The sequence below is a fragment of the Amia ocellicauda genome, chromosome 3 (genome assembly GCF_036373705.1).
Source record: "Amia ocellicauda isolate fAmiCal2 chromosome 3, fAmiCal2.hap1, whole genome shotgun sequence".
In the NCBI taxonomy this organism is placed as follows: domain Eukaryota; kingdom Metazoa; phylum Chordata; class Actinopteri; order Amiiformes; family Amiidae; genus Amia; species Amia ocellicauda.
This window is the reverse complement of record NC_089852.1, coordinates 46,811,015-46,824,805: the sequence shown is the minus strand read 5'-3', so window position 1 is coordinate 46,824,805 and position 13,791 is coordinate 46,811,015. Positions and strand designations below refer to the sequence as shown.

At 42.0% G+C, this 13,791-nt stretch overlaps 1 protein-coding gene across 10 annotated transcripts in view; it reads right to left on the bottom strand.

Moving 5' to 3' along the window:
• The window catches only part of fryb (furry homolog b (Drosophila)), a 96,605-nt gene that overhangs the window by 69,630 nt on the left and 13,184 nt on the right, over positions 1-13,791 (bottom strand). Inside the window, exon 1 of one of the 10 annotated variants that reach the window (XM_066699729.1) lies at positions 6,010-6,480. The exons of 7 other annotated variants lie outside the window; for them this stretch is intronic. In XM_066699729.1, the coding sequence (XP_066555826.1) occupies positions 6,010-6,079 (70 nt within the window). In that variant the 5' untranslated portion in view covers positions 6,080-6,480. Of the gene's footprint in view, positions 1-6,009; positions 6,481-13,791 lie in introns of those variants that run through there. 2 more of the 10 variants (XM_066699728.1, XM_066699733.1) reach the window with 2 other exon arrangements.

Here is a 13,791-nt window from a genome sequence, read left to right as displayed (position 1 = left end):
AGAGTAACCAAGAGCATTGCTGGGCTTAAGCTTTTCAAATTATGTTTTTTTTGTTGTTGCTGCTGTTGTTTTTTCTGATACACTTGGAAATCTTAGAACAGTACATCAGGAAGGTCATGAATTAAACAACAAACTGGCACTGAATATAGGCCAGGTCTCTCAGATCACCAGCTGAGTGAGTACCTTTACTTTCATTGACGTTCCCTCCATGTGGGTTTGGTGGTTTCCATGAATCTTTAATTACAAGCAGATATTTAAATGGATACCATCCTTAACCTGCACTAAACAGTCTACAGCAGATAAAATAGCTCATATTACACAAAGCAGACTGATGGAGTAAAAAGCAATGCGCAGATAATAGGAAATTACAAGTGTGTTGTAAGTTAGCAGTAACACCACCAGGGTTTGTGTCCTTTGGTTTACTAGACAAGTTGAAGGACAGCCCTAAGTAAAAATCTTCCAAGCAGCCAGTTGTGATAGTATTATTTGCAAGAATAATCAAACTTTTTAGTACAAATGTTCTCTGGCAGTCTTTTCAGTAGGCTAGTAACCATATAAAATGTACCTAAATTGTGTGGAACTACACCGATCAGCCATAACATTATGACAGGTGAAGTGAATAACACTGATAATCTCGTTATCATGGCACCTGTCAGTGGGTGGGATATATTAGGCAGCAAGTGAACATTTTGTGCTCAAAGTTGATGTGTTAGAAGCAGGAAAAATGGGCAAGCGTAAGGATCTGAGCGACTTTGATAAGGGCCAAATTGTGATGGCTAGACAACTGGGTCAGAGCATCTCCAAAACTGCAGCTCTTGTGGGGTGTTCCCGGTCTGCAGTGGTCAGTACCTATCAAAAGTGGTCCAAGGAAGGAAAAGCGGTGAACCGGCGACAGGGTCATGGGCGGCCAAGGCTCATTGATGCACATGGGGAGCGAAGGCTGGCCCGTGTGGTTCGATCCAACAGACGAGCTACTGTAGCTCAAATTGCTGAAAAAGTTAACGCTGGTTCTGATAGAAAGGTGTCAGAACACAGTGCATCGTTTGTTGTCAGGGTGCCCAACCTCTGTCAACTGCCGAAAGCGCCTACAATGGGCACGTGAGCATCAGAACTGGACCACGGAGCAATGGAAGAAGGTGGCCTGGTCTGATGAATCACAAGTTCAAGGTGTTGACTTGGCCTCCAAATTCCCCAGATCTCAATCCAATCGAGCATCTGTGGGATGTGCTGGCCAAACAAGTCCAATCCATGGAGGCCTCATCTCACAACTGAGAGGACTTAAAGGATCTGCTGCTAAAGTCTTGGTGCCAGATACCACAGCACACCTTCAGAGGTCTAGTGGAGTCCATGCCTCTAAGGGTCAGGGCTGTTTTGGTGGCAAAAAGGGGACCTACACAATATTAGGCAGGTGGTCATAATGTTATGGCTGATCGGCATATGTCACATTTCATAAACATTAATGTAAGGTTGTGGTTGGTAGCAGACATTATGTTTTTCCTGTCCAGACATTGTCAATGCCTTGATCCTATTAGACATGTTGTTCAATGTTACAGAAGCATAAGGCTAATTAGACCACAGATTTCAATAGTCACAGACTGTTTGCAGAGTATTGGGCGATATACAGAATTTTTAGGCTAACAACAAACCATATTAATAGTAATATTTTCTCTTTGCTAAAAGGGGAATTTTGGATATGGAGCAGTCTTTGGGGACATGAACAGATTATGTTTATGTGGGCAGCAACAGAAAATGGTTTTCCTTCCCATGACTAAAACTGCGGCCATATGTTTTGAGAAAATGCACAATATGGTTTTATAGTGCACATTCTCTTTTTGGTCCAGTGAATGCACATCCCTCAAACAGCACATGATTAAGCGTTAAATGCATTCCTCACATTCTACCCTTCTTTAGGTGAGAAATGACAGGAATGAAAATGACTGGTTGCCGATGCCATGTTTTAATCATGACAAATGAGAAAATAAGCCAAAAACGTCAGTAAGGATGCTGCCTAATTTTGTGTAAACAAAACTGAACAGACTCCCAAAAAGCTGAACTCTGGCTCGGTCTTCCTTGAATACAGAAGAGGTTCTCATCAAGAATGAACCAGTGAAGTATTTTTAATACTGGCAGCCATACAATAAATTATGGATAGCTTAAATTTATGTCTGGATTAAAACACACAATTCCAAGATTCTGAATTCGATTCTCCTAAGAAAAACAGAAGTATCTGTAACATAATCCAGTTTAGTTGGATATATATACCCTCGAAATCTGAGCTTGATGCCCCAAGTTAGTTTCCCCCAGCTCATGTTGTCTAACAATAAAAGAAACATAATATTCCAACTTGTCATTACCTCATGATTGTGTTGCTGTAGCTCACATGTGAATGCCTGATCTTCTAAAGCCAAAGTGTCTCACACGGTCTGTACCACAGACCTAGGCAGTCGCAGCCCTGTGCACTCAATGTGAATCCTTTGTTCAGGACTCCAGCTTCCCACATTAGCTCATTTAAAACACAGACTTCATAATGAGGTGACAAGTCGCTGAAGTAACAAACACTGTGACAAAACCTATTACCGAACAAATATCAAACCGGAGCAACCTGGAGCAGCTAATTAATTGTTAGTGGAAAGACACTGTCCCTTATAAAGTCTCACCGCACACACTGAAAATGCCTCGGGGTGGCGGGGGAATTAAAACGAGCTCTCCGGTTCTTATTTATTTGTAAGACGTGTTCTGGTTGCATCTGTTTAAATAATTTCATTGTACTGAGCCCATAGTTGATTATACATAAAGCTTTGAAGGGGAACACTAATACTACGCCTACACATTTTAAAGTACTACTTACTGAGATTTGAAAAAGCCCCTTTACTGAAACACAATTTTATAACAACAACACAAAATTTAAGACCTCTAGGAGCACCCCTGTGGTCTCAATACAGTAATGTCTATTTGTTATTATTCCTCCTGTTTATTGTGGTCAAGCAATAATGGTACCACTGCCTGGCTCTATTTCCCTGGCAACAGCAAGGTCTGGGGTTTCTCCTCTCAAGAGAAACGCATACGCATAAATCCCATGACTCTTGGGGGAAAATAGATAATCATATGAATCTCAGGCATTCCCCCCACCCAGACTGATGAAGAAACCTTTCTGCAAGCTGTTCACGGCAGCAGCAGTTGTCAGGACAGCAGTAGTAGTTCGCAGGCTGCCTTTCAGCACTAGGCGCTGGATTAAGCTGAGAAAGCACATGTGACACTGCAAACAAGAGGCCTGCTCAGGCACAATGCACATTACATCATCGCTCGGTTAAAAGCCTTTAAACACGGTGCTGCTCCCTAGAGGACAATACTGTTGGAAATAATGCTCTATACATTTGGTGGTGTGTCACCCCCCTCTCAGGGGATGACACAATCCCAGGAAGACAATGATCTCCTGCTCAGGACTGCACACTGAGATACCAGATACGAGTCTGCTGGTTAACAGTAGCGCTACCTTTGTGCACAATAGTACATTCCCCAAAGAGGAAAAGTGCACATCATTATACACATATTTTGAAATACAGTATACACATATCAAATTATACATCCAAAAAGTGGCGTTTTCCAAATATCACCTTAGGCTATTTGTGTCCCTAGCTCCTTCAGATTTCAAAAAGCTTCCTTATGGAAAACTAAGGGATACCAGAACACAATTACAAGTAGTGTATATGGAGTGTATAGCCAGACGTTCGCAGCTGAATAAATTGCTTGTTTAAGTTTATTGGAGAGTCACTACTGCTTGGCTGGTTTCTGTTTGCAGGACTTTTTAAGTCATTAACACCTCGGCACAGAACAGACTGGAACTGTGTTCTTAAAAAGGGGGAAGAAAGAAAAAAAAGAGAGATCATATGGGCTTGAGTTTCCAGTCCAGAGTGGAATATACAGAGAACCAGAGAGCAGGAGAAAATGGAGATTAGGATCAAGACTTTCAATATCAGAGACGTGGCCATTATAAGTACAGCAAAGGGCTGCTGAGAGATTAACAGAGATTGGGATCTTAATAGCACAAGTCCGGAGGAAGTCGGGTGTCAGAGCACCTGGGCCATGTTCGAAGCAGGAGGGAATTTATTATGATACAGCTGGCGACAGGTTCATCACCCAACCACAACTGGCTTCTTTTAGTATGCCTATATAATAATATTCACTGTATCCTTTTGTGGCTTATGGGTAATTCGTTTGGGCGAATGGTGTTTTTATTTTATTCCCCTTGCTTTCGCAGGATTGCTGAACTAAGCGGTCATTAGTGATTTATCGTGTGTATTACTGTAACAGTTTAAGATTAACCATCAATCACTTTACCTGGATAGTGTCTTAGATTAGATTGGATTGGGAGGAATAACTACATTGTTGAATGAATGTGTTTGCTACAGCTGTTTTGACATCGGTGAAATACTTGCCTTGACGAATTTAACTTAAGACTCATTTTACATCTGTATTTATTCCCTGTTAAATAGCATATTTGTAAAATTGATGTTAGTCATGCTGTGTGTAGTACATTGTATATTACTGTTTTGAAAACAAGTCTCCTGTTGAATGACATAATAATATAGACTAGAATGTTTATTGCTTACAGGTTATCAGGAATTCATACGCTCTCTCTTAAAAAAAAAAAAAAAAAAAACAGTATTATTTACTACCTAGGAAAAATAAATGGATATTATTACTTCAATGTGGTAAAAAAAAAAAAAAACGTCTGGTTTAAATAACTAAATCATCCTTTAATTGTGTCTTAATCTTGTTGTTTATGGTACCTGACCACTATTTCTCTCTCGAAGCCTCTGTGTGGTACAGTACACAAACACTTGCACTGCAGCTCACACAATCGTCAGGGTGGGAATTAAGTCATCTTCAAAGCACTGACTGAGGTTAGAAGTTTGAGGAGCAATAACAGACCCGACTGCCTACGGAGGACTTTTCCATGCAGAGCATTTAAGGTGAATATCGATGATGGATATCTTCTCTCAGAAAGCCAGCGACAGATTTGTCCATGTTCTCTGTATGCACTTCAACAACCTGTCCAGGCAACCCTGCTACACACTTCACAGCATCACAATAAGAGCTTCTTAACAACAGTCTCATTTTAGTGGCATGTCCTCTGACATCACAATGTCCATTTTGTCTGCGTGACAGTTATTATTTTTATATAATGCATTCTTAGGTTTCAGTTAAAGGTGAAAATGTAGGCATTTAATCTAAGTTTTAACATTTAATGGCCTTCTATACCTAATACATTTTCAGGAGTTATCAGTTACATAATGCAATATATGGCTTTTTGTTTTACAGTACAAACACTAAAATTGGATAGACAGTTTAGAAATACACCAACACACATACAGTAATAGGATAGACTGATACATTTATGAAAGTGTCCTCCTTTCTATTCCTTTTTTCATTAGACTACACCACCATTTTTCAATGACGAGACTCGGTAGGAAAAAATGTAAACAGAAGATACTTCCTCCGGCAGGATGCAATTATCAAACATGCACACATGCTTTGTGCAACCAAAGCGATCATTACAAGCATCCAGCCCCTGACCAAACAGAGCTGTCTTTCAAAAATATATATTATTATTTACATAACTATACAAATCAAGTAAACATCCAGGCAGGAAACACTAGATGCTGTATTATACAGGGGCCAGCTACGCAGAAGACTATGTATGTAATCAAGCTGAATCTAGCCTAATCCCATTACTGAGTCTTTGCACGTAATGAAAGCTATTTAAATCTATGACATTCTGATGTAATAAAAGCAACTGGAAGCCAAAACAAAACCCCAAACCCTGTAAAAGACGTTGAAATCAAACAGTTCGGAGATCACATGCACAAACATCAACATCCTAATTCCTCCTTTTACTTAAGCATCTGTATTTCCTCAGAGCTGAAGGCAGCCCCGGTATCAGAATGAAAGAAATAACAATCCAGACAATAACAATAGCAAAGGCAGATCCTTGCCCGCTGTACTCACTATTGCTCCAGGATTTTAACAGGGATTTGATGCTGATTTCAAAGAAGCCTGAGTCTTGCTGGCTTGCCATGTCTGCAGCATACAAAGAGGCTGCTGTGATCCCCTGGCAGCGCGGGAGGCAGGTAGTGTCTGCACGTATCTGCAAGTGTCACTGCTGCTGACTGATGCAGACGAGAGCGCGCCTGGCTGCGAAGAGGCAGCAGCTTTGCAGAGCCGTGTTCGCCCGTCCCTGGCCAGTTCAGTCCTCCTTTCAGAGCAGGAAAAAGCTTTATGCAGCAGCAGTGATGGTCTCCCTTTAAAGAACTTGGACGAGGCACCAATCCTCTTAATGCAGGCTGTTAATAATGACTGCGATGGGTCTGTGGCCTGGGCTGGTCAGGAGGTCTTCCGTCTTTAAACATGCTTTTATTTCGCGGCTCTGCGCCCAAGCTGAATAACTAGCTCTAAGGCTGCTCCTTGAAGAGGATCAGAGCTGGCATTTTCACTGCATGAGTGCAGCCTGACTGGAGCTCGCAGGATAAGACCGCAGCTGACCGGGGAGGTTTCATGAACCTTCTCTGACAGAGACCGAGGCACCAGATTGGAGTCACACTGAGAAAGGCGCTGAATGACTGATATGGTGTTGCTGTTGTTGTTGTTGTTGTAGTTTTTTCTACAGCTGCAGGAATGTCACAGCTTCTGTGTTCCCTTGACTTTTTCGATTAAAACCTAAATCCCCAAATGAATACACTGTGAACACTGTGCTGCTTCCCCTACAGCCTGTCTCCAAGCACCACACACTGAATTACACACTGCATGCTGCAGTGAGGGAGAGCTGCACCCATATATCTGTTTGCAGTGACGTTAAAAAGCCCATCACTCAGCCTGATCCCTTGAGAGAGAGAGAGAGAGGGGGGGGGGAGGGAGAGGGAGGGATAAAAAGAAAGAGAAAAGACAGAGAAAGAGTCCTTAGAGCAGCATTACTGTTTTGTTTTCCTTCCTTGTTAGACCACTGGTACTGTAAATATCTCTGATAAATAATTAAAAAATGATATATAAGACTGTAGCCAAAGCAGGAATGTTCTGCACAAGCTCTTGTGGAGGCGGGGAATGCAGTACTGTACTGAAACAAAAACAAAAAAAACAAAAAACTGAGGAGAGCAGACCGCATCAGCTAGAATCTGCTTCTTCCAATGCACAGTTCTCCAAACACAAAACTCTCCAGGCAGGTAGGGCTTGAAAAAACGACTCATGCATCCTGATCACAGACTGTGTGTTACTATCCAGTTAGAAAAACAACAAAAATCACAATCAATTTACAGTCCAAAACACACACAAAAGAAATCCCAGGTAGCTGGCTGAATAAAAAGTACTACAGTAGACTTGTTATACGAAATGTAGATTTGTTTTGGCGGGTTTTCAGTCATGCAACCTGCTGCTGAGATCATGAATTGCCCAAGCGAGGGCAATACTTTACCCAATGACCCAATGTTTGTTATGAAAGTGCTGAAAGTCTACACTTGACCTGCTAGCAAGGAACAACCTAGTCAGATCAAAGGCAATGCTGTTCTTTTTGTCCCTTTACGTCTTCAAATGCCTGAAAAGAATACAATCTGTGGCACGCTCCTTGGTCAAACAGCTGTCCCTCTCCAGTATCCTCTGTCTATTGTTAGAGAGGTGTCTTTGCTACACCTTCGATTAAAGCAACAATAGCATGTCTCTGTGTGAGCATGTGACTGGGAAACTAATCGGGGGATAAACCATTCCCGAGACTGGCCCGACCCAGCTGCGATGCGAACAAAGACAGGTCTCTAGTTTGTTCCATTTGCGAGTGAGTTCAGCACGCGCCTCGCAAGAAAAACACAATAACAGCTTGATTCTCCACAGCATCATATAGCACCATAAACCACTGGAGCACAGTCCCACAGCACGTCTCTGCACTCTTACGACAATGCAGGTGACCTCGCCAGGAAGTAACACAACCTTCATGACATCATCTCCTTGATGTTCTTTATTGCGCCACAAACCAAACGGCCAATTTGCAGCCTAGCAGATCTACTAACATGTATTTGCATTTCAAATGATGGAAAATATGCTCCACCAGAGCCAGGAGCACACCAGAGAATGAGGCAAGGGTGGATACATACAATATCCAGTTCAAAGTGAAATGAATTTCCATTTCCATTGTAGGTGGGATAGATACATTATTCTTAAAAGCTTCAACCACTGACAACAGCTGTTTGTTCAAAGGAGTGCGTACACCACACTGTAAAGATGAATCAACGAGTTCCAGTGCGTTCACCAACCTTCCCTTTAACTTGTGATGATCCGCAGGACAACCCTCTGAAGTCCAGATCTTGAATGCAAACCACACCATGGGTGGACCATGCAAAGATACATATTTCAGTGCTGAAGGGTTTACGTGAGTAAGACAAATAGACTAACAACAATAGTCTGGAGATTGCTGAGCTACAGATACAGACTTTGGAATACCAGGCTGCATTTTCCCAGTGCGGCAGGATAGAGGCATGAATTCACTGAAAAGGCAATAGCCACAATGCTCAGCAAGTCAGGAGCTACTTTCTGGCATAAATGAGTCAGCAGTCTTGGATCTAGAACAATCTACTGAGCACGCTCCTGATGTCAGAGGATGTAACCTACCTGATCTCTGATTGGGGAAGAGCTCGCCTGTACTGCAGATCTGTTACACGGGCACTGGCAGCATGTAAGATCAACGCAAGGTTCAGACAGTGCCTGGTGATTACAGCATCATTAAACAAAGCCAGAGGGAAACCACACAAATGTCAGGCAGCAGAGAACATCATCATTTTAACCGAAATCAAAACTGAAGGACACCACAAAAATAAACTTTTACAGCCTGCATTGATTTGTTCGAAACTGACGCTCCTACACTAGATATTTCGGTATTCTGTGGGCATATTCTACAAGCAAACAAACAAAGCTAAAAAGGAACTTGCAAGGGTGTCCTGCCCTCAAATTAGAGTGCTCAGGAAACTATCAGAGGAATGATAAACATTTTGGCGTGCATTAGACATGTGAGCTCGGAGGCAATAGGCAGTCTGGAATTCAATGGTTAACGGTGACCAGGGAGAATGCAGTGCGGCCAGCCTCCCAGCCCCAGCCATTAGGAACCATTATATCGGAGACACGCACCGCCTGTAGGTCAGGAAGGTGAGGTCTCACCCATGTGACAAAAGGGCTAGAATTTCACTCTCACCAGGGAGCAGTCTACATTCCCCACACTTCCCTGTGATTGCCCTGCCTGGGCCATTACAGGACCCCAGCCTCACTAACAAGGTCCAGTGAAGCCCCAGGCCTCTATAGCCTCTCAGACCCTGAATTGCAAAGGTTTTTCCCCACAGCTACTCAAAGGTGCAATTACACATATTGAGACCCGCTTAATTTGCATGAAATCCATTAGCTTTTTAAGAAGCAAAGCCATGACCACCAAGTTAATAAGCGGTACACCATGGTGAACACTGAAAATCTGACCTCGTGAAACATTTTGTTCAGTGAAACGAGAAATCAATTTGTATTGCAAAATGGGGGGCCTAAATAAAGTATGTTTTTTCGCTGAGCTGAGAAAGGAAAAGTGATGGATAAAATAAAAACAGGAAATAGAGGTAGTGATTTCAGCTAGACTCCCGTTTCTGTTCTGTGGGAGCTAGTCTACAGAGAAACATGTGTTTCTTTTTTGTCTGGGCTTTCAAGGTGATGTCATTCATAGATATTTAAAAAACAAAACAGGTGGTTTAGATCATGGGCTGAAAATGGCCACATATTTATCAATGCAAAACACTTTAAACCCATTAACCCTGTATAAATAGCTACAGTAGTTATAAAGTTCCACTTATAAACTAAACCCTTTGTCATACAATACAATCTGCATCAATTTGTATAGCTCTATTACACCCTTAAACAATTAGATCTCACTTCAGAGGATCTCAAAGGTTCTGTATGACGTTCCAGCCAACTGCCTTGCCACTTATTTTGTTCTCTGTTGGTTTAAAGGACAAAGAAAAACAATCTGAAGCATTTCCGTGGCAGAACCTACATCACAGGTCCTTCCCAAATTTGGAGAGAAATGAAAACAAAAATAAATATGTTGAATAGATAAGAATATATATAGAATAGATATATACACCGATCAGCCATAACATTATGACCACTGAGAGGTGAAGTGAATAACACTGATAATCTCGTTATCATGGCACCTGTCAGTGGGTGGGATATATTAGGCAGCAAGTGAACATTTTGTGCTCAAAGTTGATGTGTTAGAAGCAGGAAAAATGGGCAAGCGTAAGGATCTGAGCGACTTTGACAAGGGCCAAATTGTGATGGCTAGACAACTGGGTCAGAGCATCTCCAAAAGTGCAGCTCTTGTGGGGTGTTCCCGGTCTGCAGTGGTCAGTACCTATCAAAAGTGGTCCAAGGAAGGAAAAGCAGTGAACCAGCGACAGGGTCATGGGTGGCCAAGGCTCATTGATGCACATGGGGAGCGAAGGCTGGCCCGTGTGGTCCGATCCAACAGACGAGCTACTGTAGCTCAAATTGCTGAAAAAGTGAATGCTGGTTCTGATAGAAAGGTGTCAGAACACACAGTGCATCGCAGTTTGTTGCGTATGGGGCTGCGTAACCGCAGACCAGTCAGGGTGCCCATGCTGACCCCTGTTCACTGCCGAAAGCACCTACAATGGGCACGTGAGCATCAGAACTGGACCACGGAGCAATGGAAGAAGTTGGCCTGGTCTGATGAATCATGTTTTCTTTTATGGGAAGAAGGCAAGCCAGCGGAGGCGGTGTGATGCTTTGGGCAATGTTCTGCTGGGAAACCATGGGTCCTGCCATTCATGTGAATGTTACTGTGACACGTACCACCTACCCAAGCATTGTTGCAGACCATGTACACCCTTTCATAGAAACGATATTCCCTGATGGCATTGGCCTCTTTCAGCAGGATAATGCACCCTGCCACAAAGCAAAAATGGTTCAGGAATGGTTTGAGGAACAATGAGTTCAAGGTGTTGACTTGGCCTCCAAATTCCCCAGATCTCAATCCAATCTGTGGGATGTGCTGGACAAACAAGTCCGATCCACGGAGGCCCCACCTTGCAACTTAGAGGACTTAAAGGATCTGCTGCTAACATCTTGGTGCCAGATACCACAGCACTCCTTCAGAGGTCTAGTGGAGTCCATGCCTCGACGGGTTAGGGCTGTTTGGCGGCAAAAGGGGGACCTGCACAATATTAGGCAGGTGGTCATAATGTTATGGCTGATCAGTGTATATAGTGAGTACAAAAATGAACAAAAAGGGATTTGTGTCAGTGACAGTGTTACATGGCACCAATGCCTGTTTGATAAATAAGACACGAGTTATAATATCAACATTACTATTTGAAATAAACAAAAGCTTTGTGGACAGATCCCTTACATTACAGAACACTTTTCCTTTCCATTGAAGGAAGTTCTATGTGGCTGACAGTTATGAACATTAAACAACTTTCAATGTTAGCAAATTGTCTGTTCACTCCCAAATACAAGGCTATGCGACTGATTTCCAGAAAATGATGTAATACAGTATATTCCCTCATCATGAACTCAGCCTGCCGGATTCTCACTGTAATAAATTAAAGTACAAATTGAAAACAATTAAAAATCCTCTGACTTCTGAAAAAATCTTAATATCCCCAATTTTAGGGCCACTGATGATTTTTTTAAATCTCCATTCTGAACTGATGAAACATCCAACTTAAATGTATTTGGGCAAAAGCTAAAAGTAGTATTTCCTTAGCTGCCTGCTAGGCAACACATCAAATATCCTACAATCATCTTTCTAGTATCCAGAACAGATGATTATGTAATTCCCTGGTTGAATAATATCAGAGCGCTTCAAGCAGACCATTAAGCGAAATAAATCTGAAGTGGGGGGTGACTGCGGCAGCATAACTGTGACTACACGCTGAGAGGGCCTCAAGGTAGACCAGAAGATATTTTGAAAGGTCTGAAATACTTGAAAGCAGAGTTTTACAATTATATAGCCTGTATAATTATACTGTATATATATGTACATAACGAGCCCGTTACAAAGTGGTGTAACCCCTCTGTAAAAGTAGTACAGTGTTAAGCCTCCTGTGGTAGGAGGCCCGGCCTTTTAGCGTAGAGGGCTTAGCACTGTACTGCGCTGGAGCCGCTGCGGTGCGGAGTGCTCGGAGGGGCGCCGGTGGTGCGCGGTCGAATCCCGGGCGGGGAGCTCCGACCCGCATCGGCTACATATATATAAATGTCAGATTTTCAATAAAATACAATCAGACAATCCACACAATATCCACGCTAAAGAGAGCTCTACAAAATCACCCTGCTCTTCTGTAAATCTACTGAAGGGAACACAAGATTTGACAGCTGAGAAAAATTACACATAATCTTGTATATCATTCATCACTTTAATAGCAAAGACCACAACAGGTCACTGCAATTATGAAATCATAATAATTTCACACACACACATATATATACAATACAACTAACATTACATTTTTATGTTTTATTTATTTATCCCAGGTAACTTACGGTCAAAAATATGACTTTCAGAATAATAATAATTTTACATGGCAAGTGAACATTTTGAAAAACAAGGCATTGTGTTCAAACAGTGCAATTCGAGTCAGCGATTCAGAAGGACTGACTGCTTGGTAAATTGTTCTGTCCTTTGGCCTGACTCTCCTGCAGACTCATATTAAATGTCGCAAGAAAATGTAAGTTCAGAAATATCACAGCTGTCTTGGCTTATTATCAGTTTGGTGTGAAACTCTGCATCTGTTTCAAGTGCAGCTGCGGCAAACCCCCTTCAGCAGTCCGCCGCTACAAAAGCTTTGCAAATGAGGCCCTTGTATTTATTAGAAATTAAATAACCGAAAGCATTTCCATCCAGCTTGGTGCCAGAACACCACATTCTCATAGCGCCTGGTGCAACATTGTGCTTCGTTTGTAACTTTTATGAAGAAAACAGATATTTTTCAAGGTTTTGAAAATGTAATGCAGCAATGTAATGTAACATTCTGTGGCATATAGCTACATTATTCAGTTTATTTATTCAGTTAGTTTGTTCCTTAGTAATTTAATTTTCCACAGGTTCACTGATATACTGTAGTTCATCGTGGAAAGGTTGCTGTGGCCAAACGGAGCAGTCCAAAATAAACTCCTGTCTGTGCTGCTACTTGAAAAGCTTTTCCTGCAATGCCAGTTGTGCATGAATAATCTTTACAAGAGTCTTCCAGAATTCCAAACATTCTGCTAAAGAACGGTGGATGCCAGCTGTTAAATGCTGGCTGAAAGAACACAACAAATTGCAAATGAGTCTGCAGAGGGAGCTTCAGTTACCAAACAGCATGGAGACATGGAAACTGTCAGCTCTCACAATTTGATAATGCTTCTCAAGAAACTGCTTGTACCCCCGTCTTCATCCCTCGCAATACACTGACAAGGAAGTCGAAGTTCAGTGATGATGCATTACCCAGATTTTTTTATTGGAGAGGGTATAGGTTTGAGCAGGCTGTGGTTTAGGCTACCTATACCACTTGGGGTAAGGTCCAATATTTTTCTGAAGTTAGACTGAAAAGTAATGAGTGACCATTACTGAACCAGACAGGAACACAGGAACGAAGTGTAGAACCATATAAATGATATAGGCCTATGTGTGTGTCTGTATAGTGTGCCTCTTTTCATTCTGCTTTCCACAATAATACACATTGAAAATATTATTAAAGAAGCAAACATGGCAATCAT